Source organism: Globicephala melas, chromosome 5 (genome assembly GCF_963455315.2).
Source record: "Globicephala melas chromosome 5, mGloMel1.2, whole genome shotgun sequence".
Lineage (NCBI taxonomy): Eukaryota > Metazoa > Chordata > Mammalia > Artiodactyla > Delphinidae > Globicephala > Globicephala melas.
Window position 1 is genome coordinate 52,511,821 of NC_083318.1, and position 27,910 is coordinate 52,539,730.

Below are 27,910 nucleotides of genomic sequence, written 5' to 3' on the forward strand. Positions count from 1 at the left end.
TACAAGTAAAGATAAAAAATTTGTACCGGCCTGTCTCACCATTCCCTACTGCAAAAGGGCGGGATAGAACTTAATCTTTAAATCATAATCAGTCTCTGAGTAATTGTTAGCTGACTTGTCATTTCTGCTGAAAACTGGTTATTTTGATTGCATAATGTAAATATACATTATGAATTTTCTTAAGTCACTCATGTTTAAAGATGGGCCTTCTTTCTGTAGTAGATAATTCCTGAAGTTTTGTATATTCTATCAATACATCAGATTAGTAGAGGAAAATGGATCTTGATAAGTATAGGGTGCATATAGTATCTTGGTATAATGACAGTTTTAAATATGTAGACCTATGAATTTTATTGAATAATTAGAATTTAGTTCAATTGTGAGCTTCAGAATTGTGCATTGTGAACCTACTAAACACTTTTATGAATTTTCTCGGAAACCTCATTTTCTGATCCTTCTCCCATTCTAATAGATACAGTAACCATTAGGTTTTCTTTTTTTAATTTTTTATTGGCGTATAGTTGATTTACAGTGTTGTGTTAGTTTCAGGTGTACAGCAGAGTGAATCGGTTATACATATACATATATCTGCTCTTTTTTGGTTTTGTTTTTAAAATTCTTTTCCCATGTAGGCCATTACAGAGTATTGAGTAGAGTTCCTTGTGCTATACAGCAGGTTCTTATTAATTATCTATTTTATATATATATAGTAGTGTGTATATGTCAATCCCAATCTCCCAGTTTATCCCTCCCCCCCATCCCCTGGTAACCATAAGTTTGTTTTCTACATCTGTGACTCTACTTCTGTTTTGTAAATAAGTTCATTTGTACCCTTTTATTTTAGATTCCATATATAAGCAATATCATATGATATTTGCAGTAACCATTAGCTTTTTTTGTTTGTTTGTTTTTTGCGGTATGCGGGCCTCTCACTGTTGTGGCCTCTCCCGTTGCGGAGCAAGGCTCCGGACGCGCAGGCTCAGTGGCCATGGCTCATGGGCCCAGCCACTCCGCGGCACGTGGGATCTTCCTGGACCGGGGCATGAACCCGTGTCCCCTTCATCGGCAGGCGGACTCTCAACCACTGTGCCACCAGGGAAGCCCCAACCATTAGTTTTTAATGGGATAGATATGAATGTGATGGCATATGCATTGAAGAGAGGATTGAGACTGCACACAATTGGAGATGCTTTATTATATACTGAAGAACCAGTTGAATCTTATTAACATTTATAAGCTTTCTAGCCTTAGGATAGCACCTAGACAGAACACTGCATCATTTTGAAATGCTGTTTAGGCTTAGCAGGCAAATTGCTGAGTTCTCTTGCTCATGTTTTTTATTGGGGCAGGAGTGATATTGCACAAGCATGCTATATGATTGTTGACTTCATCTAATGGGTAGCTCCAAAAAAGAATGTAGACACATATTTTAATCAGCATTCAGTTGTTAATCTAATTTTGTAAGCATTTCACAGCACCAAGAAACAATTTGCATTTGTATTTTGAGTGCAGTGGATCTCTTACTAGCCATGTAATAAACTTATGTTCAATTCTGTGTTAGATCCCAAAGGATGCTTAATGGTTGGAGTTATTAGCTAGTTTGAAGGGTTAGTGGCATCGTGATTCTCACTGAAAAGTTTTATTTCATTTGTTAACTGTGTCTCTCTCTAAAATTTTCACCATTTTAAGCCCTTAGTTAGATTCTGGCCACACCTCAATTTGCTTCTTCTATAAAGTATAACTGCTCTTAAATACATATGTGAAGAAGTAATTTAAAGATTGTCTTAAACTTCCTGGTTTTTGTAAAAATATTCTAGTGAGGCAGTTTTATTTTAATCATATGCTGCAGTGGTACATTTAGTCAATCTCAAAGGTTCAAAAGAAAATCTTTCCTGTGGAAAAAGATTCAGGAGTAGAGCCTTTAACTTCATAATTGGAGTTCACATCATAGATTAGCCAATAGTTCAGTGTTTTAAAACTACGGTCTTCAGCAGCCTTGCTTTTATTACTACTAAATCATTGTATTTAAAATTGAACATCCTATAGGATAAAATCAATGAGAATTACTTGTTATTAATTCTTCTGACAGAAACTTGGATTATTTGCTCATTTTTAGTGCTATTTCAATTAAAGTCACTTTTCAATATTTTAGAGTTAACTAAAATACCAAAATATTCAAAGTCACAGATGCCCATTGTTTATAAATGGAGTTCATAAACAATGTCATATAGCATTAAATTACTCAACAAAAGGAAGTACATGGGATTCTAAGACTTCAGTCATCAAAGTTAATAATTATGTAAAATATGACAAATATAGTAGAGAAATCTTAAGTCAAATTAGGTTTCACAAACCTATAACTGTGATTATGAACAAGTCACTTAAACTATAACTGCAATCCTGCTTTAAAAAGAAAACAAAATTCTATTGATCATTTTTCTTCAAGTGCTGTGTGCCTCTGCCATGTCTTTCAGAAGATCTTATTTCAGAGGAAATAGGAGATCATCACATAGAGATTTGTTTCTTCCTCTTATACTTATCTTTATTAATATCACACTTAATATCTTTAGTTATTTTGGCATAACCATTTATAACTAAAAAACAGTAATAATTAGTAACATTTATTCGTCATTTACTGTATTCCAGGCATTGTTCTATGTATCTTCTATATGTTAATTACCACATTTAATCCCTTCAGCAACTCCTTGAGGTCAGTACAACCGCTGTGTCCTTTTTACAGATGAGGAAGGAAACTGAGGTGTAGAGAGTCAAATAATTTCAGGGCTGCACAGGAAGTAAATATTGGGTTGGCCAAAAGGTTCGTTCAGTTTTGTCCGTAAGATGGCTTTTGTAGCGCTTAGTTGTCTAAAACTTCATTTGAGAGAGTTTTGTTAGATTGTATGTGACAGCTGTCATATCAGCATGCATTTAAAAAAAGACTTATCAAAATTGGTGAATTTTGGGGCTTCCCTGGTGGCGCAGTGGTTGAGAGTCCGCCTGCCGATGCAGGGGACACGGGTTCGTGCCCCGATCCGGGAAGATCCCACATGCCACGGAGCGACTGGGCCCGTGAGCCATGGCCACTGAGCCTGCGCGTCCGGAGCCTGTGCTCCGCAACGGGAGAGGCCACGACAGTGAGAAGCTCACGTACCGCAAAAAAAAAAAAAAAAAAAAAAAAAATTGATCAATTTTTGTTTAGCCATTTTAATATTGAAGATGGAAGAAAAAACAACATTTTCAGCATATTATGCTTTATTATTTCAAGAAAGGCAAAAATGCAACTGAAATGCAAAAAAAGATTTGGGCAGTGTATGGAGAAGGTGCTGTGATTGATCGAACACATCAAAAGTGGTTTCCATAGTTTTGTGCTGGAGATTTCTCGCTCGACGATGCTCCACGGTTAGGTAGACCAGTTGAAGTTGATAGCAATCAAATCGAGACATTAACTGAGTACAATCAATGTTCTACCACGTGGGAGACAGCAGACATACTCAATATATCTGAATCAAGCCCTGAAAATAGTTTGTACCAGCTTGGTTATGTTAATCGCTTTCATGTTTGGGTTCCACATAGCACGATAAAAACCTTCTTGACTGTATTTCCGCATGCGATTCTCTACTGAAATGTAATGAAAACGTTCCACTTTTAAAACAAATTATGACAAGCGATGAAAAGTGGATACTGTACAACAATGTGGAACAGAAGAGATCGTGGGGCAAGCGAAATGAACCACCACCAACCACACCAAAGGCCAGTCTTTATCCAAAGAAGGGGATGTCGTGTAATGGTGGGGTTGGAAGAGAGTCCTCTGTTATGAGCTCCTTCCGGAAAACCAAACGATTAATTCCAACAAGTACTGCTCCCAATTAGACCAGCTGATAGCAACACTCAACAAAAAGCGTCCAGAATTAGTCAACAGAAAATGCATAATCTTCCACCAGGATAACGCAAGGCTGCACGTTTCTCTGATGACCAGGCAAAAACTGTTACAGCTTGGCTGGGAAGTTCTGATTCATTCGAGTATTCACCAGACATTGCACCTTTGGTTTTCCATTTATTTTGGTCTTTACAAAATTCTCTTAACCGAAAAAATTTCAATTCCTTGGAAGACTGTAAAAGGACCTGGAACAGTTCTTTGCTCAAAAAGATAAAAAGTTTTGGGAAAATGGAATTATGAAGTTGCCTGAAAAATGGCAGAAGGTAGTAGAACAAAACAGTGAATATGTTCAATAAAGTTCTTGGTGAAAATGAAAAATGTGTCTTTTATTTTTACTTAAGAAACAAAGGTACTTTTTGGCCAACCCAATACCAAATCATAGATTTGAATTCAGCTAATCTCACTCTGAGTCTTTCTCTTAACCTGCATGGTGTATGTATTTCTAATTCCAACCTAAATTGTGCTTATCCTTGCTCATGCTTTTCTCTTTGCCCTCTCCCAAACAACTGAAATGCTTCTATGCTAGTACATGTAGCATATTTATTTTTGAAGGGCCATATGCTATAAACTAATTAAGTAGTCAACATCTAGGTTTAAATCTTAACTCTGTCTGTCACTTAATTTACTCTGTGATATTGGGCAACTTGCTTTCTACATCTTTAAAATGGGCCAATATGTATCTTCCAGAATTATTTTATAATGATTAAAAAGGGAAAAAATGTATAACATAGTGCCTGGCACATGGTAAACACTTGTGAGCTCTACACCACCTCTTGGGCTGTGAGGATTTTTTTGAGTGCTCCAGATTATGTGAGACTGGGGCAGGGGGGTCTTTGGTTAGATGTCTTTTAGCAAGGTGTCTCTGGAAGGTACCTGTCATCCTCATCTAATCAGCATGGTACATGCTTAGAGTGGATGTGTCAGGCCTAGTTAGAGTTTGTTGTTTTGTTTAGGAATGGTTTTAAAGAATGTATTTTGTTATAACTGGGTATAGGTGTTTACTAGAGGATTTCTTTTTACACTGGACTTTAGTAGGGTTGAAGTATAAGTCATAAAGGAGATTTCATGGTGCCTAAAAAGCTTACTGTGGAGCATGTCATACAGCCTATTTAATTTTTTTTTCTTATTTTTTCTCTAGAAAATTTGGTGAGCGGCCTCCACCTAAACGACTTACTAGGTAAGCATTATGTTAGTCTTTCACCCAAACATTTCATAAAAGTGTTAGATCCTGTCATTTTGGAAGCTATATTAGGTGTTCTTTGCAAGAAGTTATTCACATAATGGTATCTAGATCATGAGCGTATTTCCACCCTCCCTTCCCCACATCTCCCCTTTTTCTCCCTTCAAAAAACAGGGTAAGAGGATACAGTTCAAAGGGAAAAATGAAACCTTTCAAGAATTAATATTGAGTATTATATAGTTAATATAACAAGGGCTACAGTGTAAAGATAGTTTCCTATATCTAGCTTCATTAGCCAGTCACAATTTGTTGATCACAACTGGAACTTGAAAGATACTTAAATGCTTTTAGAAGAGAATTTTAAAACAAAGATATTATCCATTTTTAATGAGACTATAAATATTATATTCTAATTATGTAATTTTTTACGGTATGCATTTTAATTACACATGTTAAATTTAAAAGTGTTAGTCTTGAATATGATTTTAAAAATTTCTAACCATCAGTGATTGTAAAATAAAAATAAGACATTCAGTTCCACAGTTACAGTCCTAGAGTTAATGCTACCCTGTGTCGTTAGTATCTTTCAAGAAAATCGTATGTGTGTATAAACATATACCTGTCTTTTTTCTTTTTAAAGTCTGGCATCATACTCTACCATTGTTCTGTTAACTGTAGATCTTCTACCTTGTTCTCCTTAGTGTATCCATAGATTTTCCTTGTCTTCCCACTGCTCCTTATTTAATTCACACCGATAGCCATTTGGGTTATTTCCACATTATTACTATTATTAAAAAAGCTGTTTCACTCAAAGAATGACAGGGGCATGCCAGAAGTACACACAAGGGGAACCAGTTTGAAGAGGCTTCTTTTAGCCAAATCATGGACACTTTGGTCATAAAATAAATAATGATAGTAATAGATTAAAACCCATAAAATAGAAGGACAGTTTAGAAGTCTACACTGAGTTAAATAAATAATTCGATAAATGGGGGAGAGGAGATAGCTTTTCTTTACAGAAGAATTCCACCTAATAAGTGTAGAAGGAATCATGGACCTAGGAAAGCACATTTTGGCAACCGTTACAGTGATAATCGTTTCAGGCCAACATCATCAGTGAATTCTTAAACTACTGGTTTAAAGTCTGATGAGAAACAAAGTGTTTTTATAGTGTCTAAGCATATCTTCACAAAGTATGGTTAATTATAAAGTGAAAAGCAGTAACATGACAGTGAAGAAACCTGGCAGATGCCACCTTAATTAAGCGTTCTAAATTAACATCACTAATAATGGACAACTAAGTATCATATGCATCCTGAGGACATACTATCACTTTTGTAGTGGTTCTTGCCAAAAATGCATAAGCTAAATCTAAGCATAAGGAAGCATCAGACAGACACAGATGGAAGGACATTTCTATAAAATAAACAGCATCTACTCTTCAAAATTTTCAAAATCACGAAAAACTAAGACTGAGGAGTACCAGAGTAAAGGAGACCAAAAAGACATGACAACTAAGTTAAACATGACAAATTCAACTGAACCTGGAGCAGGAACAAATTTTTCTTGTGCTCTAAAGCTGGAGTTGGCAAACGTTTTCTGTAATAGGCCAGATAATAAAAGTGTTAGGCTTTTTGGGGCACACTGAGTTTGTTTTGACTTTTCAGCTCTGTTCTTGCATCCCCAAATCAGCTGTAGACAATATGTAAATGAATGGTGTGTCTGTGTTCCAGCTCAAATTAATTAAAAAAACAAACAAACTGAAGGCTATTCTGATTTGGCCTGAGGACAGCTGTTTCTCAATACTGCTCCATACTCCCTCCCCCAATAAAGGACATTAGAGGGACAGTTGGAGACATCTGAATAAAATCTATTACCAGTGATAATTGCATTGTGATTGTATAAGAGACTGTCTTTTTAGGAAATAAACACAAGTATCTTGGGAAAAAGGGACTTTATGTCTATAATGTGCTCTTAAATGGTTTTAAAAACATAATATATAGGGCTTCCCTGGTGGCACAGTGGTTGAGAGTCCGCCTGCCGATGCAGGGGACACAGGTTCGTGCCCCGGTCCGGGAAGATCCCACATGCCGCGGAGCGGCTGGGCCCGTGAGCCATGGCCGCTGAGCCTGGGCGTCCGGAGCCTGTGCTCTGCAACGGGAGAGGCCACAACAGTGAGAGGCCCTCGTACCGCAAAAAAACCCCACAAAAACCCATAATATACAAATATGGTAAAATATTAACATTCGAGAGTCTGGGGGAAATGGGGACTAGGAATTGTTTGTGCTTTCATAACTTTGCTGTTACGAAATGCCTGAAATTCAAAATAAAAAAAAAAATTTAAGGTGTATTTCAGATCAAGTGGGCTGGGAAAATATAACTTATCTCACAGGTCCATGTTAATGTATTTTCAATTATTTTTATATATCTTGAAATTCTAACTGGAATTGCTTAATTCACATATATAGGCATTTTGAAATTTAAAATTTAATAGATAAATATTTTAGTTTCATTACCAGCAGCAATAGGTTCAAGTGACTCCTAACGATAAAATATTTATTCATTCATTCATTCATTTAGGCTGTGTCGGGTCTTTTTTTTTTTTTTTTTTTTGTGGTACGCGGGCCTCTCACTGTCGTGGCCTCTCCCGTTGCGGAGCACAGACTCCGGACGCGCAGGCTCAGCGGCCATGGCTCACGGACCCAGCCGCTCCGTGGCATGTGGGATCTTCCTGGACCGGGGCACGACCCCGTGTCCCCTGCATCGGAAGGCGAACTCTCAACCACTGCGCCACCAGGGAAGCCCTGTGTCGGGTCTTAGTTGTGGCACGCAGGATCTTCGTTGAGGCATGCGGGATCTTTTGTTGTGGCACACGGGCTTCTCTCTAGTTGTGGCGTGCAGGTCTTCTCTTTTCTAGTTGTGGCACACAGGCTCCAGGGCGCATGGGCTCTGTAGTTGTGGTGCACGTGTTCTAGAGCATGTGGGCTCTGTAGTTTGTGGCACGCAGGCTCTCTGGTTGAGGCGCGTGAGCTCAGTAGTTGTGGCACGTGGGCTTAGTTGCCCCGCGGCATGTGGATTGAACCCATGTCCCCTGCATTGGAAGGTGGATTCTTTTTTTTTTTTTGCTTTACAATGGTGTGTTAATTTCTGCTTTATAACAGAGTGAATCAGTTATACATATACATATGTTCCCATATCTCTTCCCTCTTGCGTCTCCCTCCCTCCCACCCTCCCTATCCCACCCCTCTAGGTAATCACAAAGCACCGAGCTGATCTCCCTGTGCTATGCTGATCTCCATGTACTATGCGGCTGCTTCCCACTAGCTATCTGTTTTATGTTTGGTAGTGTATATATGTCCATGCCACTCTCTCACTTTGTCCCAGCTTACCCTTCCCCCTCCCCATATCCTCAAGTCCATTCTGTAGTAGGTCTGTGTCTTTATTCCCGTCTTGCCCCTAGGTTCTTCATGAACTTTGTTTTTTTTTTTTTCTTAGATTCCATATATATGTGTTAGCATACGGTATTTGTTTTTCTCTTTCTGACTTACTTCACTCTGTATGACAGACTCTATGGAAGGTGGATTCTTTACCATTGGATCACCAGGGAAGTCCCTGATAAAATATATTTTGATGAATAGTTACCTGCATATGTAAAATTTCCTTTCCTTTCCTTAAATATAAACAATAATATAGTTAGGTCCCATCTACTTTATCATGATTTTCCATTTACCCTTTAAGCAGTTTTCCCTGTTTGGAAAATTTTAGTAGCTTTTAGGACTTCTGCTTCTAGCCAAGATGGAGTAACAGGGACTAGAATTACTCTTCGGCCTAAAACAACTAAAAACCTGGACAAAATATATGAAACGGTGGTTTTCAAGATATTGAATGGCAGGCAAGAAAGGACAGTGATCCTTGAGAGACAGGAGACAAATGAGGTGAGCCCTACAATTGCCTCAGCTTAGTGCCTGGAGAAAGTTTCCAGTACATGATGTAGGGAAGGGGAATCCAGGTGGAGCCTAGTAAGCACCATGAGTTGTGGAGGTAGAGCTGGGACTATAAGGAGGCTAAGGTGGCCAGAACTCTTAGGGCAGAGAACTGGAGAGGAAAGAGCTATGCAGAGTTCCAGAGATCTACAGAGGGTCCTCTCTAGTCTTAAGCTGAGTATTGATTACCACCTGTGTGAGGAGACTACCGAAGGTTGGGAGGAAAAACAACCTAAACAATTAGAGGAAAGAATTCCTAGAGCTCCCTCAATACTATGAATTGTGCCTGTTCCCAATAGCCAAAGTGGAAAAAAATCTCATAATTCACAGCGCATCAACAAGAGTACTCAGAAGGGTTTTGTTTCAGTAGTGGTACAAAATTAGGCCTAGACTAAATGCTGCTCTGGTTTCACCTAACAAAACTTAAAAGCAAGGTTGAAAGGATAAAACTTTTTCTAAGTAACTGTGTCCTAAAACAAAGCTCAAGAATATTTAAAGGAATAAAAAATATGCAGCACTCAAAAAGGTGATGAAATTCATTGTGTCTTAACATCTAATCAAAATAACCAATTGTAAAAAGAAGTAGGGAAAATATAATTCATAATAAGAAAAATCAGTCAAAACCATCCCAGAAATGGTACGGATGATAAAATTAGACAAAGACATTAAAACAGTTATTACATTTGTCTTCTTTATGTTTAAGAAGCTAAGATCACCTAGAGACTGTCATGTAGAGTGAAGTAAGTCAGAGAGAGAAAAACAAATACAGTATGCTAACACATATATATGGAATCGAAAAAAAAAAAGTGGTTCTGAAGAACCTAGGGGCAGGACAGGAATAAAGACACAGACATAGAGAATGGACTTGAGGACATGGGGAGGGGGAAGGGTAAGCTGGGACGAAGTGAGAGAGTGACATTGACATATATACACTACCAAATGTAAAATAAATAGTGGGAAGCAGATGCATAGCACAGGGAGATCAGCTCGGTGCTTTGTGTCCACCTAGAGGGGTGGGGTAGGGAGGGTGGGAGGGAGACGCAAGAGGGAGGGGATATGGGGATATATGTATATGTATAGCTGATTCACTTTGTTATAAAGCAGAAACTAACACACCATTGTAAAGCAATTATATTCCAATAAAGATGTTTAAAAAAAAAAAGAAGCTAAGACCAGGAGTGTATAAAATTTTTGTTAAAGGGTAAAATGGTAGGTATTTTTGTGACCCAAACAGCCTCTGTTGTAACTACTTAACTCTGTTGTAGCACAAAAGCAGCCTCAGACAATGTGTAAACCAATGGACATTTCTGTATACTGGAGTATAACTTTATTTCTAAAATAGGCGGTGGATTGTGTTCGACATGCAGGCTGTAATTGTAGATCCCTGAGCTAGAGGAGAGGTTGAACAACTTAAATAGAGGACCTGGAAGATAAAAAAGGGAAGATCAAAAGCAAATTCTAGAGATGAAAACTAAAGTATTTAAATGAAAAAATACACTTGGTGGGATTAATCACAGATATACACTGTTGAAGAAGAGATTAGCAAACTTGAAGGCATACCAATAGAAACTATCCAAAATGAAGCACACAGAGAAAATATCTGGAAAAAAAAAGATCATTAATGGGCTGTGGTTTATTTTCAAATACACCAATATACATGTAATTGGAGTCATTTAAGGGGAAGGTATGACTAAAAGAATATATGAAGACATAATGGCTGAAAATTTTCTAAATTTGGTGAAAACTATAAAACCACAGTTCCAAGAAACTCAGTGAGTCCCAAGTGCAAAAACTATCATTTTTTTTAAACCACATCATCATCAAATTGCTTGAAGTCAGTGATAAAGAGAAAATGTTAAACGCAACAGAGAAAAAAAGATAAATTATATACAGAGGAAAAAAAGATATAGATAAGGATGACAGAGGTTTCTCATCTGAAACCTTGTTAGGGAGAAGACAGTGGAACAAGAGCTTGAAAGTACTCAAGGGGGAAAAATATGGCAACCTAGAATTCTATACCTAGCAAAGGCAAAATAAAGACATTTTTAGACATAAGAAACTGAAAAGGAATTAATCATAAACAGGCCTGAGCTACAAAAAATGTTAAAGAAATCCTTCATACAGAAGGATAATCATATCAAATAGAAATCTGTTTCTGTATAAATTACTAGCATCAAGAATGAGAAAGGTAATATCACTATAGATTCTACAGATATTTAAAGGATAACAAGCAAATATTAGAAATAACTTTCTGCCGATAAATTCAACAACTTTTGAAGAGATACACAAATTCCTTGAAACAGGCAAGCTACCAAAGCTTACTCAGGAAGAAACAGATAGATAACCTGAATAACCCTATATCTAAAGAAATTGACCTTGTAATTCTAAACCTTCCACATAGAAAGTTCCAGGCTTAGATGATTTTGCTATTGAATTCTACCAGACATTTAAGAAATACATCATGCCAGTTCTATACATACTCTTCCAGAAAACTGGAAAGCAGGACATTTCCCAGTTCATTCGGTTAGGACAGTGATGCCCTGTTACTAAAAGCAGACAAAGACATTAAAATAAAATAAAATTGTGGACTTATATTCCTTATGAGCACAGATATAAAATGTTTTAACAGTTTTTCAAAATGAATCCAACAGTATTTTTTTTTGATCTGTTTATTTCTTTTTTAAATTTTATTTTTATTTTTGGCTGCATTGGGTCTTCATTGCTGTGCACAGGATTTCCCTAATTTCGGCGAGCGGGGGCTACTCTTCGTTGTGGTGCATGGACTTCTCATTGCGGTGGCTTCTCTTGTTGTGGAGCAGGGTCTCTAGGCGTGTGGGCTTCAGTAGTTGTGGCTCACGGTCTCTAGAGCACAGGTTCAGTAGTTGTGGCGCATGGGCTTAATTGCTCCATGGCATGTGGGATCTTCCTGGACCAGGGCTTGAACCCGTGTCCCCTGCATTGGCAGGTGGATTCTTAACCACTGCACCACCAGGGAAGTCCCCCAACAATATATTAAAAGGATGATACATCGTGATCTAATGAGATTTATCTCAGAAATGGAAATCAATCAATGTCATTTTAATACATTAACAAAAAAGGAAAATCATTTGGTCATCTCAGGGATTTAGAAAAAGCTTTTGACATTTCATTCTTCATCATAATTTTCATCAATCTAGGAATAGAAGGGAATTTCCTCATTATTATAAAGGTTACCTATAAACAAACTACATTTAACACCATACTTGTGAAAGACTGAATGTTTTCCCTCAAGATCAGGAACAATGCAGGGGTGTCCACTTTTAACCACTTCCATTTAACATTGTACTTGAGGTTCTAATTAGTACGGGTAAGGCCAGAAAAAGAAAGGCATCTAAATTGGAAAGAAGTAAAACTGACTTTATTTGTAGACATCAGTATTATCTCTATGGAATCTTCCAAAAAAAAAAAAGTTATTAGAACTAATAGGTGAGTTTAACAAGGTGGTAGGCTACACAGTCAACGTATAAAGCATACAAAAATGAATTGCGTTTTTTATACTAGTAATGAACAGTGGGAAATTGAAATTTAAAAAACAGTAGCATCAAAAAATATGTGATTCTTAGGGGAAAATATCTGACACATGATGTGCAAAAACTATGTACTGAAAACTACAAAACATTGCTGAAAAGTCCTAAATAAATGTTCTTTGAGCAGAAGACTCAATAGTGTCAGTTCTTCCCAAATTCATCTATGGATTCAACATAATCCCAATCAAAATCCCAATGGGCTTTTTTATAGCAGTTGACAAGCTGATTTTGAAATTTATGATGCAAATGCAAATGTCTTAGACTAGCCAGAACAACCTTGAAAAAGGGCAGTAAGAACTTAACACTACCTGATTTCAAAGCTTGTTAGATACCTACAGTAATCAAGGATGGTATTGGTTTAAAGATAGCAAGTAGATCATTGCGACAGAATAGTGACCAGAAATTGTTCTTGAGATAAGTTTTTCAGTCAAGGTACAAAGGCAGTTTAGTCAGCTAAAGGGGTTTTAACAAAGGATTCTGGAACAGTTGGATAACCATATGCACCCACCACTTACATAACATAAAATAACTATGATTCATACCTGGAACCATATACAAAAATTAGATCAAAATAGACCTAAATGTAAAATGTCAAATTATACAGCTTTTAGACGAAAACAGGCAAGACACACAAATTTTCTAGAGGCACCCTGTGGAGGGACTTCAGTCACATCAATGTAGAACTCAGTCTCCTTGGAAAGAAAAAGAAGACACTCTGGCTTCACAAATGGTGGGGAAATAGAAGGGAACTGGCGACTGTTTGCACTGTCTGTAGTTGTATACAAAACATGATCAAGGGTGTTACACTGGACTTATGTTATGAGGTCTGTATATGCTCAGTTCCCCATCAATGTTGATATTCAGGAGAATGGTTCTCTTGTTGAAATCCAAAATTTTGGGGGTGAAAAATACATCCTCAGGGTTTGGATGAGGCCAGGCGTTGCTTGTTCAGTATCAGGTCCAGAAAGATGAGTTGATTCTTGAAGGAAACGACATTGAACTTGTGTCAAATTTAGCTGCTTTGATTCAGCAAGCCCCAACAGTTAAAAACAAGGATATCAGAAAATTTTTGGATGGTATCTATGTTTCTGAAAAAAGAAACAGTTCAGCAGGCTGATGAATAATATTTGAGTGGTCTGGCTACAGAAACAGCAAGATGCCAGATGATTCTTCGGACTCATTTGTGGTATTTTAAAGATGCAATAAAAGCTCTTTTGATTTGGGGGAAAATAAGTCACAAATTTTTTTGTTTTCTGTTGCATGTAAAAGTTATGTTTACGCTATAATGTAATAGCATTATGTCTAATGCAATAGCATTATGTCTGGGGGAAAAAAGTACTTACCTTAATTAAAAAATAATGCTGTTGGGAAAATGGTGCTGAAAGACTTGCTTGATGCAGGGTTGCCACAGACCTCCAATTTTTTAAAAAAAAAAGAGACAATATCTGTGAAGTGTAATAAAATGGTACTTAAGAAGTTAAAACTCCCCTACCATGGCCTAGCCATTTCATTCTTACATATTCAGTTACGAAGAATGGAAACGTATTAATACAAAGACCTGAATACAAATGTTTGTGGAAGTGTTAGTTATAATAGCCATATAGGTATAACTCAAATACCCACCAACACGTGAATGGACCAACAAATCGTGGTATATTCTCCAATGGCTTTCTATTTAGCAATGAAAAGGAATGAAATATTGATACATGCAACAACATAGAGGAATCTTAGGATAATTATGTCCAATTTTCTAAAGAAGTCAGGAGAAAGTACAGTTTTATATAAAATTGTAGAAAATGCAAACTAATCTATAATAACAGTAGATCAGTGGTTTCTTGGGGTTGGGGAGAGACAGAAACTGGGAATGATGACTGTCTTTCTGGATTGTGCTGATGGTGTATACATATGCCAAAACCTAGCAAATTGTACACTTGAAAATAAATGCATTTTTCTGTATTTCAATTAAACCTCAGTAAAGCTGTAAAAAATGTTAGTAGCATTTTACCCTTTAAAAATACCTTAAAAGAAATTAGTGTGTCTTCTAGGGGAGAATTTAGGTAAGCTTTATTTCTGTTTAAATCTCTTAAAGAGGGCAAACTTAGATTTTTTACTCTTTATTATCAAAGCTAGTATAAAGCAATTTAGTAAAACAGTTTGAATAAAACAGAAAATTGGAATGTAAAATCAATTCCCAATTCTGTGATAAAAATTTAACCTTAATTTCAAAAGTCAGGACATTTTCCCTTCTGACAGTATGGCAAGTTTAGGTCCCATCGGCTCTTTTTCACCATATTTTCTCATTTCTCCTTTAAAGAGTTTTCCGTTTTAGGAAAATTTTAGGGTCTTGTATTTGATCAAAAATAATTTAGGGCTTCCCTGGTGGCGCAGTGGTTAAGAATCCGCCTGCCAGGGCAGGGGACACGGGCTCGAGCCCTGGTCCGAGAAGATCCCACATGTTGCGAAACAGCTAAGCCCGTGCGCCACAACTGCTGAGCCTGTGCCCCAGAGCCTGCGAGCCACAACTCCTGAAGCCTGGGCGCCTAGAGCCCGTGCTCTGCGACGGGAGAGGCCACCACGATGAGAGGCCCGCACACCACAGTGGAGAGTGGCCCCCACTGTCCACAACTAGACAAAGCCCGTGCACAGCAACAAAGACCCAACACAGCCATAAATGAATGAATGAATGAATAAATAAGGAATTTTATATCGCTTTTCGTTGGGGTGTATGGAGGTTGGACACTTCAATTCAGAGAGGGTTTCTTTCCCTTAAAAAAAATCTCTTAAACCTACCCTATTCTATCCTAACCCCCATCTTCCAACTTAAACAACAGTGAAAAAGTGTGTTGTTATTTAGAGGATGATCTTTTAGATAGTGTTCTAAAAGCACAGTTTTTCTGACACAGTTAAACAAAATTTTTTAAAATAAATTTATTTATGTTTGGCTGTTTGGGGTCTTTGTTGCTGTGTGTGGGCTTTCTGTAGTTGCGGCGAGCGGGGGTTACTCTTTGTTGCGGTGCGTGGGCTTCTCATTGCGGTGGCTTCTCTTTGTTGTGGAGCATGGGCTCTAGGTGCATGGGCTTCAGGAGTTGTGGCTCGCAGGCTCAGTAGCTGTGGCACACAGGCTTAATTGCCCTGCAGCATGTGGGATCTTCCTGGACCAGGGATCAAACCTGTGTCCCATGCATTGGCAGGCGGATTCTTCACCACTGCACCACCAGGGAAATTCCAGTTTTGCAACTTTTCTTTTAAAATCATTTTATTTTTTATTGCTTATGAAGGGTCAGCAAATGTTTTCTGTAAAGAGCCAAGTAGTACATATTTTAGGCTTTGAGGTCTGCATACTATCTCTGTTGCATAGACTTCTGTTCTTTTTTACAACCCTTTAAAAATGTAAAAGGCATTCTTAGCTCCTAGAGAGTACAAAAACAGGCTGCTAGTGTGGTTTGCTGACCTGTGGCCTGTAGTAGTATTCAGTATACTGAATACTACTCAAAGTATACACTGCAGCTCTCTAAAATGTTTGCAGGTACAGAGGTGTGTGTATGGAATTACTTTGGGCACACTTGATACAACAAAACTAGGTTTCTTTACCAGAAGACAGTTCACATTGGAACCTTTATTATTTGGATTTTACAAGTGACAAAATTCCAATTTGAGTAATACAGGGACTGATCCTATCTGTAAGGATGGCTGTCTGGACTTTCCAAGTTTGTGGACCACTTCATTCCTTGAGTAGTTGGGACTTTAGCTCCCAGCTCAAATGCTTTCCCCCCAGCCCCCAACGTGTGCACGCACATGTACATCTGGTTTAAATCAGTTATGTGCCCCTTGGCCTAATCATGGCGGCGTACATGAATGTGGTGAGGAAGTAAGGGTTCTATTTTCAGAAGAATAGGGGTTAACACTGTTAAGGATGTTCTTTTTTGTGAATTTTGTTTGCGATATTAAAAAAAAAAAAAAGACGTTTATAAAGGAAAAAAGAGCCAGAAGTTTGACGAAGATGGTGATAGTTTAAACGTGTCAAACTAGAATGGCATTTGCCATGCTTTCATGTGAGTAAAAATACTGGTAAAATTTTCTGATTTTCTAAACGTTTAAGCTAATGTGTTTTAAGTGAGTAAACTCTTTCAAAAATAGTTGCTCCATGGTGTTCTTCAAATAATTGTTAATTGGCTTTCATTCAGAATGAATATTTTATAAGGAATTATTAAATGAAATAACAAAGAATACATAAGCTTCAAAACTTGTTAGATAGTAACTGTTACAACAAATTATGAGTTTTAGCTTTGTTGTTACTGTTTTTTAACAATTCAGTAATACAAAGTAGTAATTCTACTGGTAACGTTTTTACAGCACCTATATTATGTTTTCAAATGACAAAATTTCCCTCATTCTTTCTTAAAAAGACTGAGTGATTTTCTCAACTTATTGTTGGAACATTTTTGGTTTTCTTTAATCCACTGGTTTTCAACCCAGGTGACCTCCCCCTTTACCCCTCTGACGTTTGGCAATATCTGGAGACATTTTTGGTTGTCACAACTGTAGGAAAGGTGCTATTGGTTTCTAATGGGTAGAAGTTAGAGATGTTGCTAAACGCCTTCCAATGCACAGCACAGCTCCTTCACGACAAAGAATTGTTTAGCCCAGGATGTCAACACTGCTGAAATTGAAACCCTATTCAATTAACCAAACCCTAGACTAAATGAAGAGCACATGGGCTATCATTCCATGGTCTTTACTTTCTAATTGTGTTTCTTTTGAGTATATTGCCTATATCTTTTTTAACGGCTCCTTAAGGTGCACAACAAAACTGTCAACCTTTAACTGCCAGATAACATAATTTTAATGTTTGATATTCTATTAACAAAGGAAAATTTTTTCTTGTTGAAAGAAGCTATTTGGCAAATTACTACTACAGGACAACTATTATTAATGGTTACTTAAGGTTCTAATTGCTTTTTTCAAGAATTTGTATTATAAATATGAAGGGAAAAGACAAGGAAAACTAGAGCTGTCATCTTGCATTCATCATAAGTACCTTGAGATCTGTAATCTTTTGTCGTAATCATTATTGTGAACAGTTCAGCTAGCACGATAACGAGTGCCTGGGATGTAATAGGTTCTCAATAAATCTTTAATGGGAAGATGTATAAAAGTGCAGCTTACCTATTATGCTTGCAAAAACTTGTGCCTTGCAAGTCAGGTGAGACACCTGATGATTTACCTCCAGGTCATTTTCAAGTTTGCCCTTAAACTTCAGTGTAAGTCTTCCGACCTCCATCTTCCCCTCCCTCCTGCCATTGTTCTCAGAAAATAATAGGTAGAGTTTACTGACACTGGATATTTGTCAGTTTGTGGGGGTACTTAATTTAAAATATTTTTCACAATATGAGCTATTACTGTCTTTTTAAAAAAAAAAAAACAGGTGAGAAAACTCAGGCTTAGTAATTGACAGGCGTCAAGAGTCAGACCTCTCCCTGTTTGTTTCATACCAAAGCTGTGCTCATAATACCAGTGCAAAAGTATCTGATAGTATTAATTTTGTCCTCCAAAGCCAGACTGCCTAAATTTGAATCCTGGGACTTCAGTATCATCTTGGGAAAGTTACTTAACCCCTCCTCCATTTCTAAAATGTACCTAATAGTGTGTCTTAAAGGCTTTGCATACTCTTTGGGAAGACAAGGAAAAAAGACATGAAATATGACCAACATATCAAGTAATTGCTAAATGATAAAATAGAGACTGTAAATGCAAATAGAATTCAGCGTGGGGAAATATATTTAAAATGGTTTCTTACAATTTTTTTTTTCAAGTATATAGCAACTTTTCACTTTTTATGCCAGTGACTGGGCTTCTGTGCCAGTTTTGTCAAGATATTGACCTTCTCCTGGCTTAGCTTTTGTTTTCTTATCTACCTTGAATGCTATGGTCAGTCACGTGACTTATTAACACCTCAAATCCCTTATTAATCGTTATCCTCTCCACGCTGCACCTCTTGTCCAGTACCCAGCAGGTTTGAGAATGTGCTGTCTCTATTCCCTTGGAATGTTAGTGGGACTTGACACTATCATTTATGGATTTCAACATTAGCCAGTCCTTCAATACCGATTTTCAATCATTGTACATAGTCAGCTTCTTTCTCCATTCCCTAGAGGGTATTTCCAGATAGTACCTATGGCTCTTTTCTTACTTGTTAGGCATCACAGTGGCCTCTCATTTTACAAATAACTTGTGAGGCTTTAGCTGGTGGCTGTTAGACTTCTTGCTAAAATTAAAGTGACCTTCACCTCTCCAGCATCTTACCTTTTGATTGTTCCCCTCTTTTGAGGTTGTCTCCTTCCGTAGCATCTAATAGACAGTTTCAGTTCTACCCCTACCGGTTCTTCATTTCCTTTTATACATTTTCTTCTTGACTCTCCTATCACTGTGTTTTCTTTCTGGGAGACTTCATTGACTACCATGGCTTTATTTATGAACTGTGTATACCAATGAACCCTACTTTTCCAGCCCAGATCCCTCTCTGGAACTACAGATGGTTGTTTCCAACAACCTATTAAATACTTCCAGCTTGGAGTTCTGGGGCACTTCAGAGTTGACATTTGTCCAGTAGAACCTATTAACACTTGCTTCTCCTGAAACAAAAGACTTAAAACCTGTCTTCTCCTGTACTGTCTTCTATTACCTCTTTCTTGGTGTGTCAGCCTTTTTTCAAGTTTGTCTTTTCTCTATGCTTTCTAAAACCCCTTCTCTATTTCACCACTAGAATTAACTATAAAGGAAAATTAACTGTATGTTTAAAAGAAACCTCAAGATCTTGCATTGCCTTTTGTGTAGATTGAAAATCCACTTTCCACAGCATGGTGTTTTTCTGTAATGGAGTGGAGATAAAATTAAATGATGATCTTTTCCTAACTCTCAAAGAGATGGATTTTTTTATTTTAAGTTTTTTCTAGGTGTCTTAAAATTTTTATTACCTGCTACCACTTTTATCACCATCTTATCATAGGGTGATATTTGAATTAGCTTAAATTTTTATACTTAGTATTTAAGTTTACAAATGTCAGATTTTCAAGGGATTTGATAGGCTTTTCACAATTTGACTGTACCCAACTTCTCAATTTTATTCACTGCCATGGCTCACTTAAGAATTTTAGAGAATTTGTTTCAGTTTCCTGACTACCATTTATTAATTGCAAGACATTCACCATGGTATTAACAATACTTACCTTTTGGATTTTGAGGATTAAGTGAAATAATGCATTTATTCAGGGCCTGGCACATAGTAAACACTCCAGAAATCTTAGCTACTATTGTTTTTTGTGGCTGATTTACTCCTCAGCCTGAATCTCTTGCTGTACCCAAATTTGCAGGGTCATTCCTGCTCGTCCATACTTCTCTCCCTGGCCCTGGAATGCCTTACTCTTTCTTCCTCCCACTTACTGTGATTATTCCTTTTCCTTCAGAAGTTAGCTCTTCTAAGAAAATTTTCCCAGGAGTGGTCCTTTATCACCCCTCCCCTCCTTTACATAGGCACTCCCTATTGGAGCTCTTTGGTCATACCTCTATTTGGAACATGAATCTCATTACAATTCGTTTTCCAAACATTTTTTGCTGTCTTTACTGGACTTTGAGCTTTGTTACAGTGGTAAGGAATAATGTGCAATCTGTTGGATTCCAGTGTTACCATTCCTGCCTTGAGCCAAAAGGTTTTCAGTCACTAAACATAAACGCTGTCATCTCATTTAATCCCCACAACCACTCTATGTTATGTCAGCATTATTGTTATTATCAGATACAGAAACTCAAGCTAGATGAGGTTAAGAGATTTGCCCCAGACCACTTAGTTTCAAAGTGCCAGAAGTCTAGAATTCCCCACATTTAATAACTTACTACTATTCTGTAGCTATCCCCTATACATTTGTCTTTTACTTATAAATAAAAATAGCATTCACTTTATTAAAAGTTTCTTGATGATTGCCTTTGAAGCACTTTTGCTTTATTTTGTAATGTGTTAAACATCTCAAGAACTGGGATTCTACTGATTCAGAAATGTAAAGTTTGATCTGTGTAGACCTTGTGTTCTTCATACTCTATTATATTGCTTAGCAAAATAATTGGGTGAATAAATATTTTTAAGACATTGAATTTTTTATACACTTGCATAGTAAATAGATAGTTGGAGTATTTTGTGCTTGAAATAATTAACATTGTATTTTTTCCAAAATTTAATTGTTTTTCACTAATTTGCATTAGCTTTTATTAACTTTATGTGTTTAGTAACATCCTTGAGAGTAATTGTGTATCTGTATATAAATGGTAGCCCTTTCTTAGTCCTTTTGTAGGGTTGTTACTTTAAGAACATGTAATAATAAATTTGTGTGACCTAAGGATTTCTTATGGCTTTGTATTCAGTAAAAAATACTCATTCTAATAGCTGGAGGAGAGGGGCTAGTGGTGGTAGTGAATCAGATTATTAAATACAAAAGTATTGCATGCATTAATTTTATAAAGGGTTTAAAGCCTAATTAGCAGTGTACATAGTGATTCTGGTTATTCTCTAAGTTGTAATTGTGGTTTAATTGCGTTATATCATAAATTCCAAGAGCGAGGGACAGCTTCTTTCAAAGAACAAAGAATAGAGTTGAAGATGAGCAGTATATATTTCCCCATTGTATAATATTCTTTAAATTTAGTTCATGGGTTTGTTTTGCTTTATTGTTTTCATTTTTGGAGTTGCTTGTTTGAAACATATTCTTAAGTATTCTCATTATAGAGCATAGTAATACTCTAAATCTTACCCCTGTAATGGTGATATTTATATTTTATTTTAGGGAAGCTATGCGAAATTATTTAAAAGAGCGAGGGGATCAAACAGTACTTATTCTTCATGCAAAAGTTGCACAGAAGTCATATGGAAATGAAAAAAGGTAAGATTATTGTTTTTCTGGTAGATAATTAATGGCTAATAATGGCTATCATGAATTTGCATGTGATGTATTAATATACAAGTAAGAGGATGGTTTCTATTGGGTTAATTTGCAAGTACAAAATGAAAAATGGGGGATTTGTCTCTATTGAAGAGGGAGAAACAAAGTAAATTGTGGCTTATTTAGTAAAGATCCTCTGGTTAAATCCGTGATTTCACAAAATGAAATAATCCATAGTTTTTATTTGGGGCTGCATGGTGTTCTCTAAGTATTTCTGTGATACATTAGCTCATTCAAAAAGTAGCTTTCCTTTCGGTGGAAAATGTAGTTTTATAAAGAAATGTGACCCCAAAAGTACCATTTTAAAAAGAAAAAGGCTTAAACAAACCCCCGAGTTGAATTATGCAGTGATTGTGAAGAAAAGTACTCCCAGCCCTCTCCACCCTGACCCTGTGCCTATTCAGGTTAAAAAACCCAGCAAAGCTGAGCTGGTACTCATACCACATAAATGTGGCACTACAGAAATGACCTATAAATCAGATTAGCCAAAATTAAATTATAATAGGGATTTTAATATTTAGTGTTTGTCTTAGTATTTTTAAAATTTCAGCATTTTTGGTATATAATTGTGGATTTTTGTTATTTGTTTTGTCACTTGGTTCCTGGAATTTTCTTGTTAATAGTTTCTCAAGCCTTTGTCTTTCAGACAGCATTTTTGTGTTAAACATTTTGTAGACAAAGGCTGCTTATGGGGGAAGATGAAAGATTTTTTTGGATTGGCTAGAAAGGCACCAAAACTGAATTGGGAGAAGGAATGAAAACTCAGGTTTGGGTGTTGGATTGAAAGGAATGAGTGGAATCTTAGAATTTGTGAGATAAAGGAGATCTTAGCATATGCATAAGAGAAGGGAAAGGTAGTATATTAATTTACAGGCTGGAAGAATTTTAAATAGTCTCTTTCTCAAAGTCCTCTAAATCTGAGCTGAAAAAAAGGTGAAACTGTTTAGTTGATAATGTTATCCTCAAAGAGGATGAACAGCTGAAAACAGCATTTAGGACTCATACTGCCAAGTGTTCTTTTTTAGTTATTCAAGTTTACTAAATTTCTGATTACTTTACTAATGGAACTTAAATCATCTGATTTAGAGTTAAATATGTGAAGAAGTTGGTACCTGCAGTTTGGCACAAAGAAACCAAATCGAGATAGTGACCCCTTTTTGCATGAAGTTGGTACGGGAAATTCAGGTGGTCTGTCTGCTCTTCCCCCCCCCCCGCCAATAATGATATCACGTGTATATAGGAGATTGTCTCCTTCCCCCCAACCAAGCAAAACAGCGTAAGTCAATATCCTCATTACTTGAGATGGGTCTAAATGGTCAGCCTTGTATTTCATAGTGAATCTGAAGAAGGAACAGCTTCCCTTTAACCAGTCACGAGCTAGACATTGTTCTGGAAATGCCTTACAAATGTCTTTAAATTTTAATCCTCAGAATAATCTTGTAAAGTAGGCATGCTTTAATCCCCATTCTGTGAGTGAGGAGACTAAAGATCAGAGACTTTAAATATGCCCAGATTCACTTTAGTTAGGAGTTGATAAAAACCAGGATTAGAACTCCTGGGTCTGTAATTCCAAATTTCATATTTTTTTCATTTCCCTAATTTTCATAGCCTTGCATTTTATGTTTGAGTGTTAATTATCTACAGCAAGGCTTGCAGATGGAAAAGGTACCTGAAGAACCTAAAGACGTCTAAAAAACACAAACTTTGTAAACTTCACTTTGTCTGGGATTCTCTTTTTACCATTAGCAGAGTGAGATTGGGCTGGATCTAATGAAGATAGGAAAACATATGTTCATTGTATAAGCTGCCAACCTGGGCAGTGTTACTCAGTTTAATACAATTGGATTCATTTATTAACTCATTTATTCTTTATTTCTCACAACCTGTAAGGTTCCAGGTACTGTGCAAAAGCATCTTGGATGGGAATTTTAAAAGTCACTAAGTCATTTAAATACTTCGGTGGATAACTGAGGCCCAGTGCAGATAACAGAAGGGGAAGAGCTACTCAAAAGATTAGTCCAGATAAGGTTCCTGTTTGTTAGTCACTGTTAAAAATACAAAGCTATAGTGGTTTATCAAGTTAAAATAGGTGATTTAATGGTTAACTGTTATTATGGTTGCCCTTATTTTCAATTTCTTTCTATTATTTGGGGTATAGCCTGGTGGGTCTAAAACCCCAGTCAGAGGAAAGCTCAAAGAATCTAAGCTTCTGACTCCAAAGAATGAAAAAAAAAAAAAAAGATGAAAAAGCCAGAGTAACTACTTTCTATGTTTATTGTATTATTAAAATTTCCAGAAGAGACATACACTAGTTTCACAGTAAAGGTAAAAACCTATTAAAATTACCTGATTTTAAAAAGGCATTAGTCGTCAGGGGCTGCTAACACAGGTCAGCCTCCTGGATAACTGGCAGGGCTTCTTACTGGAAGAGTTCTTTTCCCTTACTCCTTAGTGGAGTGCAGCGGAAAGAGGAAGATCTGCTTTCTTTCTTGCATTAGGCATGAGGTAACCTGGGGACATGACCACAGTCATCTTGGCTTACAAAATAACTCCAGTGAATGATGCTAGAAATATTGGGGTAGGAAGTTTTATCCTAAAATCTTAAATCATTCTCAGGATTCACTTTTGTGCCTAATGATGAGTATTTATTTGCATAACATATTTGGTATCCCACTTAGTATGTTAGTGGCTAGTTTTACTTTTTAATCGAAGAAGGTCTTTTCAAATTGAAAAATAAACTTAAAGAAAAAATTATTTTGTCTAGAGGCAAATTTCTATTAAAGATATGGAAATGCCAGTAGACATATTAACATTTCTTCAACTTTGTGTTAGGGGAAGTATGAATAATCATCAAAGGGTAATGATTCTGCCAAAATAAAAAAATGTAAATGATGTGTTTGGATTTTGTCTAATCTTATATATTGGGCTAAATAAAAAGGTTTCTTTGAATCTGTAAGGTATTTTCCAGACCTCATCTCAGGATATGAGGAAAAACTTGTTGAATCACTCTCTGAAAATAAAGGCTGACTGTTGAACTAGGAAATGAATGAAATCATAAATGTGTGCATATCGCCACCAAGTGGCAAATAAAAGCATTGTTTGTCATAGTTGCTTAGATTAGAAAATAAAGGCACATTGTTTCATAAAGTGTCCTTTTATAGCAGCTGTTAAACTCCAAAAGCTAGCCACTTGGTCAGACTTTTCACTGAATGTTTGGTACATATTGACCAGCTGTCCAAATTCAAAGAATCATCGATTCACATACACCTTATAAAGGTGTATGTTAATTTTTCTTTTGTTAATTAGGTGGCATTTTTTCCTTACCCTCCTCCCTTTAATTTTCTTTCATTTGTCTGTAAATTTTTTTGTATTGGTGCTATCTTCTATTTGATTATTATATTACTACTGAAGTTTCTGGAAATGAAGATTTGATTCATTAGCTGATTTTTAGGGAGTGACAATATTGGGATGTTTAAAATATGATTTCATCATCACATGGTAGAAATAATCTTAATGTTTATATTGGGTTTGCAATTTTCTTGCATCACAGCTTTCTTGAATAGTTGTAGAGTTGATATAAAAATAAGGCTAGTTCAGAGGCAGTTGAAGAATCTTCATTTTTCTTACATTTATTACAAGATTGGAAAGCACTTTCAATATAGAACCTAGGTCAGTGTTTTGAGTGGTAAAGAATTTCTTGTCAACCTGTCTGATTTTTATGCCCTGTTGGTTTCATGCCATTTTATCACAGTACTCTTGAGAAAACCAGCACTACATTTGGTACACTATAGTAAAACAAAGCTTTTCGAATTTTATAGCTGATATACCAACTTACTAAGGAGGCTTAACATCTGTCAATAAAATACTAATAGTAGACAAGCTTCCAAAATTGATGCCTTCTCAACTTCCTGATAGTGTGCCAGCTAGATATTTGAATCTGTGCCATGGTAAGTATTGGGTGGTTCCCAGCATTAGAGGCCAGAAAGATCCGTGGTGCAGACTTGAACTGAGCCAACTCCTGAACTAGCCCAGCTAATCCAGGCATCCCTCCAAACTTGGAGTGACCTGGAACTGAGCCCACTGCCTCGGCTGTGACCTCTATGTCCATGGTGACAGAAAGTATACAGGAACAAAGGCTGCTCTGATTCCTTTCTGTTGGTTTAGATACATATGAGAAGACCCCAGAAGATTTTCATCCTAACTCAGCCTGACCCCTTCGACCTGCTAGGTCTACTTCCCCATTACTCCGGCTTCATCTCCTGTTGTTCTCGTCTCTGTTCCAGCCACGCTGGTCTGTTGTTTCTCCGCCATCCATTATAGTCCTTTCTACTTTGGAGCCATTGCACTTGCTATTTATTCCTTCTTCTGAAATGCTCTTACCCTAGAAACCCATGGCTTTAGGTCATGACTTAAAGTCATCTTCTTAAATAGGCTTTCTCTGGCCACCCAGGTCTTCTACATTTTTAAGTACCCCTTCCCTGCTTTATTATTTTCCCTCAGTACTTACCATCAGCTAACAGAGTATATATGTTATTTTAGTCATCTAGCTTTTTAAAATTGTCTTTCTTATTAGACTCTGAGTTCCATTAGGACAAGAATTTTTGTTTGTTTTAACTACTAATATATTCCCAGTATCTAGTATAGACTAGGGGTGTAATAAATTTTTGTGAATTAATGAAAATTAAACAAACCCAGCTCACTTCCTATAAATTGTATGTAGATTGCCTCTAAAGTAGTCTTTGGTAGAGTTGAGCAAAAAGTAGGTGCCATGTATTTTGATTCAATTCAGTCAGTATTGTAGTAGGTGCTGAGGGGGAAGCAAACAAGTAGACACTACTCTACTACCTTTACTTAATTTATTTTTTAATTAATTTTTATTGGAGTATAGTTGCTTTACAGTGTTGTTAGTTTCTACTGTACAGGAAAATGAATCAGTTATATGTATACATATATCTACTCTTTCTTAGATTTCCTTCCCATTTAGGTAACCACAGGTCACTGAGTAGAGTTCCCTGTGCTACACTGTAGATTCTCATTAGTATACATAGTAGTATATATATGTTGACCCCAGCCTCCCAATTTACTACCTTTAGGGTGGCCTGAAAGCTAAATCCAGCATGATGGTATCTGTGTGTATGTATGTACACACACATGCCTGTGTACAGTTCTTTAGTTTTTTATTTTTTTAAGTCTGTACATTGTTGGCCTAAAAAGTGTTAAAAGGCATAAATTATTTGCAAAATTTTAAAATTAGGAATTTCATGTAAAACTTGATTTCAGGCAACTATTGGGAAGTTGGAGGATGTGGCCAGCACTAGGCCTCCACGCCCATAGTTCAGCCCTGTGAGTGGGTGGGTGAGTGTATACTCACATGCTTGCTGATCCCAATTGTTTCCTTGTCATCAGAGCCACACAGCATTGGCTGATGCTCTTTGCAGTTAAGCTCTTTTTTTTTTTTCTTTCAGTGGGCTTAAAAGATTAAGAAAGAAATTTCTATGCTTATAGCTGTACAAAAAGTTGGAATTACCATGAGGGCTGTGTGTTTCAAGAAAGAAGGGAGGGAACCTACTTCTTTGGGTAATTGAGGGATATTTCTACTTATTTATTGTACAGCTGGCCCACCCATTTATATTGCTTACCTGGCTGCTATTTGAATTTACTTGGCTACTATTTGAGTAGGTATTTGAGTTTTCAGGCCCCTTGACGAGACATGACATAAATGTTTTTTAAACTTTATTTTATTTATTTATTTATTAAATTTTTAGCTGCATTGGTTCTTCGTTGCTGCGCACAGGCGGCTTTCCCTAGTTGCGGTGAGCGGGGGCTACTCTTCATTGCGGTGCGAGGGCTTCTCATTGCAGATGGCTTCTCTTCGTTGTGGAGCACGGGCTTCGCACAGGCTTAATTGCTCCGCGGCATGTGGGATCTTCCTGGACCAGGGATCAAACCCGTGTCCCCTGCGTTGGCAGGTGGATTCTTAACCACTGCGCCACTAGGGAAGTCCCGACATAAATGTTTTAAAGTATGTGTAAGTCAGTGTGTGATTGAGCAAAGGAATTACACCCTACACAAGGACTGGATTGATGGTCTGAACTATGTAAAATGTGGGGCCTGCCTGAGCTGGGATTTGAAGTAGATATTTTGTAATTACTAAGAGAAGATTATAAGGAAATTATTCTAGGTGGGAAGAATTTGTGAGGATGGGTTTTTGGCAACTAGCGAAACAAATCTCTTGGTTGTCTGTGAGTTGAAAGGAT

At 36.9% G+C, this 27,910-nt stretch overlaps 1 protein-coding gene and 1 pseudogene across 6 annotated transcripts in view; both read left to right on the forward strand.

The window, feature by feature from the left end:
- LOC115839923 (recombining binding protein suppressor of hairless) overlaps nucleotides 1-27,910 on the forward strand; it is a 231,606-nt gene that overhangs the window by 182,017 nt on the left and 21,679 nt on the right. For all 6 annotated transcript variants that reach the window (XM_060299219.2, XM_060299220.2, XM_060299221.2 and 3 more), the window contains 2 exons: nucleotides 5,076-5,114; nucleotides 21,498-21,593. In XM_060299219.2, coding sequence (XP_060155202.1) covers nucleotides 5,076-5,114; nucleotides 21,498-21,593 — 135 coding nt within the window. The remainder of the gene's footprint in view (nucleotides 1-5,075; nucleotides 5,115-21,497; nucleotides 21,594-27,910) is intronic.
- Nucleotides 10,814-13,790, forward strand: LOC115839902 (large ribosomal subunit protein uL6 pseudogene; annotated as a pseudogene).